Here is a 3,756-nt window from a genome sequence, read left to right on the forward strand (position 1 = left end):
CTGCCTCTGAAAAATCCACTGGAGGGTTTTCAGCTTTGGGCTGATTCTGACTCAACAGTTCTCAACAATAGCAGCATACTCTTTTTAGGAAGCACTGGTAGCCTAGTAGTAAGAAACTACACTGTTAGCCCCAAAGCATGCAGTTTGAATACATTAGCTTCTCTACAGGAAAAGGATGGGCAGTCTCCTCCCATGCTAACAACTGCCTCTAAAAACCCACTGGAGGGTCAGCTATGAGTTAGTTCTGACTTGACAGCACACAACAACAACAGCGTACTCTTTTTACCACATGACTTCTTTGGATACATATGGATATTATCCCATAACTGGCAGCTTTGAACTTTAGGACAAATCTTGAAATATTGTTTTTTAGAATGAGCGCAACACCACCCTTCCTTAATTTGTCATTCTCAGTAGAGTACGTCATAAGATTGTCAGATTCAAATGTCTGTGACTAGTCTACTTCAGCTCACTAGTGGCTATTATGTCAATCAATACACAGTCCTTGGTATTTTTGACAAGTCTTATTTTCCTAGATTCATCACTTGTACCTCCCATGCTCTAATTCTTAATGGATATTTACAACTCTTTCTCCTAATATTGAGTCATACCACATCAAACAGTGAAGGTTCTTCATTGAGTTAAAGCTTTATTTCATCCACATAATTAAGATAGGCCTGACTATAAGGAAATAGTTCTTCCCCAGCTGTATGCATGCTGAACAAAGTATATTGCTAGACTAAACAAAGAAGAATATGGCATCAGGAGTGGAGCAAGACACATCCACCCCTGTGTTGTCACAGATGACACAGTCTTGCTTGTTGAAAGTGAAGAAGACTTGAAGCATTTCCTGCAGAAGATAAAGACCACAGCCTTCAATATGGATTATAGCTCAATATGAAGAAGACATGAGTCTTCACCACCATACTGATAAGCAACATCATCATAGGTAAAGATTGAAATTGTCAGTGATTTCCTCCTGCTGGGATATCCTATAAAGAGCAAGGGCCATGTGAGGATGCCATTATCTGTCCCTTTCAAACTTCACAAAGGGGAATTGTCCCTGTCCACAGCTTCAATAACACAAAACTAATTCCTATGAGGTCAGTCATGTGCCCTTTTCACCTGTACCTCTTTCTACTCATCTCAACACCAATCTTACTGCTTTGCTGGGTCCAAAATTCAATGTAATAGCTCACAGACCACACAGAACTATATTGTGGATGTCAAAAAGTTATAATACAGATTAATAACAGAGTACATAACTCCCTGCACCAACGGCCTGCATCACCCACAATCACCACCCAATTGTGCCACAACTGACAGTCCACAGGATCCTGGCCTCTCCCTCACCAGTTTCTGCAAAACAGACCAGCGTATCTACAGTGATAGGAGTCATTCCCCTGATGGGTCTGTGTCTCTACAGGACCTTCTAAGGAATCACTGAAACCAAGTTATACAGAGGAGGTAGATAGAAAAAAAAGGAGGAGGTATTGATGTTGGAGATCAAGGACTTATATGGCAGACCAAGCATTTGGGATAATATTGACTCAACACTTCTTTTAACTGGTTCCCTATGCATCTCTTCTGTGTAGGCAGACAATGCTGTATAACTTACACTTTCCTAGATTTTATTAGGATCAAAATGACAACACTTTATCTTTTACATTGGAAGAAGGAGTGGCATCCACTTCCTAAACAACATGCCTCCAGAAATGCTATAAACTTTGATTAATGCTGATAGTTACAGAAACGCTTCAGGCATTCTGTTCATAGGGTCATTATGAGTCATGCTCAACTCAAAGGTAATCAACTACAACAACAACAACTACTTATCTTAGTAGACCAAATTATTAAAACAAATTCACAATTAACACCCTTGACACCAGCAGCCAAGGAATCAAAAGACTTTTCTCATGTTGCCATGGGAAAATTTATTGTTAGGGAACTCACCAAAGTACTGAAGAGCAATAATGTCAGTTTAAAGACTGAGGTTTGCCTGATTCAGGTCATGGTCTTTTCAAACACTAGTTATGCATCTGAGAGATAGATAGTGAATAAAGATGGCAGAAGAAGAAATGATGTGTATGAGCTATAGTGTTGGAGAAGAATATTGAATATCTCATGAACTGCCCAAACAGCAAACATAAGCCTTGGAGAAAGTGTGGCCAGGCTGTTCCTTGGAGGCAAGGTTGGTAACACTTCCTCTCACATATTTTGGACATATTCTTAGAAAGGTCTAATCTTTAGTAGGACACCATGCCTGGAAAGGTAGAGGATCAATGAAAGAGAAAAAGACCTTCAACAAGATAAATTGACACAGTGACAGCCACAATGGGTTTGACTATGTTAGGGTTGATGAAGATGGTACAGGATAGGACAGAATTCAGAGCTATTGTTCATACGTCACTCTGAGTTGTACAATAACATATACATAAAAATATATGTTCCTAAACACATAATTATATATGAATAATTTGTGTACACACAAATATCCCCTTGCTTCCTCCATCAATATCTAACAATTCAATATTGTTCCCACATAAGAGGTAATATGAAATTGTAGACTCTTCTGTAGAAATAAAGTAACATTCAAAAAGGAGGTTATGTACTTATTTTAACTGTGAATGCCAGCAGGAAGTAGAGGAAAATCCATTCTCCGTGCAAGTATATAGAGTTTTCAAAGAGTACCTGGGGCTGTTTTGTCAACTACAAGTTTTGTTGTTATTTATTTCTCATTTTAAGATCATTCTAGGAGTGGAGTTGAGGAAAGAAAGAAGAATGCTTAACTATAGAAGAAAATGTAATTAAATGTAAATATTAGAATTTATGTTTACAGTTCTGTTTATTTGGTTTAATTGTTTCTAAATTTTCTATATAAAGCATATGAAGAAAAGAAAAAGAAACATTAAAACCTACCTTATTATATGTCACATATACTGATAATGTATATTGGTCTACATTTAACAAAACAAAATATATATTAAAAGATGCATATATTAGAAAAGAGAAAGTAATCCTTAAAAGAATAGAACAGTTTTTATTTTTGTACTTATCATAGTCTTCCCAAGCTGTTTCAGTTAAGACTATCTATTATACTTCAGTTGAAGCAATTTCCTTTTTAGTTTATATGTGAATCTAACAGAGTAATTTTAATGGCTCTTTGATTACCAGAATAAAAATGTGTTGCTCTTGTTTCATCTTTTCCTCCTAGGGGGATTATGGCGGCCCACTTGTGTGTGAACAACATAAAATGAGAATGGTTCTTGGTGTCATTGTTCCTGGTCGTGGATGTGCCATTCCAAATCGTCCTGGTATATTTGTCCGAGTAGCATATTATGCAAAATGGATACACAAAATTATATTAACTTATAAAGTGTCACAGTCTTAGTTCAAGTGTGTCTGGAACTTCTGTGAATAGAGGTGTTTTTTACACGAAGATTTCAGAGAATACAAAATTAAAAGGTCATTTATAACAACCTTATGATAACCACTTGAGTGTCAAGTTTGTTAAGATACCCATTCATTACTATATGTGGGTGTTTCTGTTGTTTTGTCATTGTTAGTTTGTAAATGTTGAAGTGAATTAAGGTACATGCAAGTAACATATCTCCTGAAGATACTTGAATGGATTACAAAATGAAAAGGCAAAAATTGCTGGATGAGAAAAGATTTAGTGGAAAACATCTACGATGCTTTCCAAAATTAGATTTTCAACAATGCATAAACTGTAACTTAAATGTCATTTTAACCTCA

At 36.4% G+C, this 3,756-nt stretch overlaps 1 protein-coding gene across 2 annotated transcripts in view; it reads left to right on the forward strand.

The window, feature by feature from the left end:
- HGF (hepatocyte growth factor (hepapoietin A; scatter factor)) overlaps positions 1 to 3,391 on the forward strand; it is a 95,042-nt gene extending 91,651 nt beyond the window's left edge. For both annotated transcript variants that reach the window (XM_006896145.1, XM_006896144.1), the window contains exon 18: positions 3,215 to 3,391. In XM_006896145.1, the coding sequence (XP_006896207.1) occupies positions 3,215 to 3,391 (177 nt within the window). The remainder of the gene's footprint in view (positions 1 to 3,214) is intronic.
- Positions 3,392 to 3,756: the final 365 nt, after the last annotated feature.

Source organism: Elephantulus edwardii, unplaced genomic scaffold (assembly GCF_000299155.1).
Source record: "Elephantulus edwardii isolate Elephantulus edwardi_28Jun2011 unplaced genomic scaffold, EleEdw1.0 scaffold00183, whole genome shotgun sequence".
In the NCBI taxonomy this organism is placed as follows: Eukaryota; Metazoa; Chordata; class Mammalia; order Macroscelidea; family Macroscelididae; genus Elephantulus; species Elephantulus edwardii.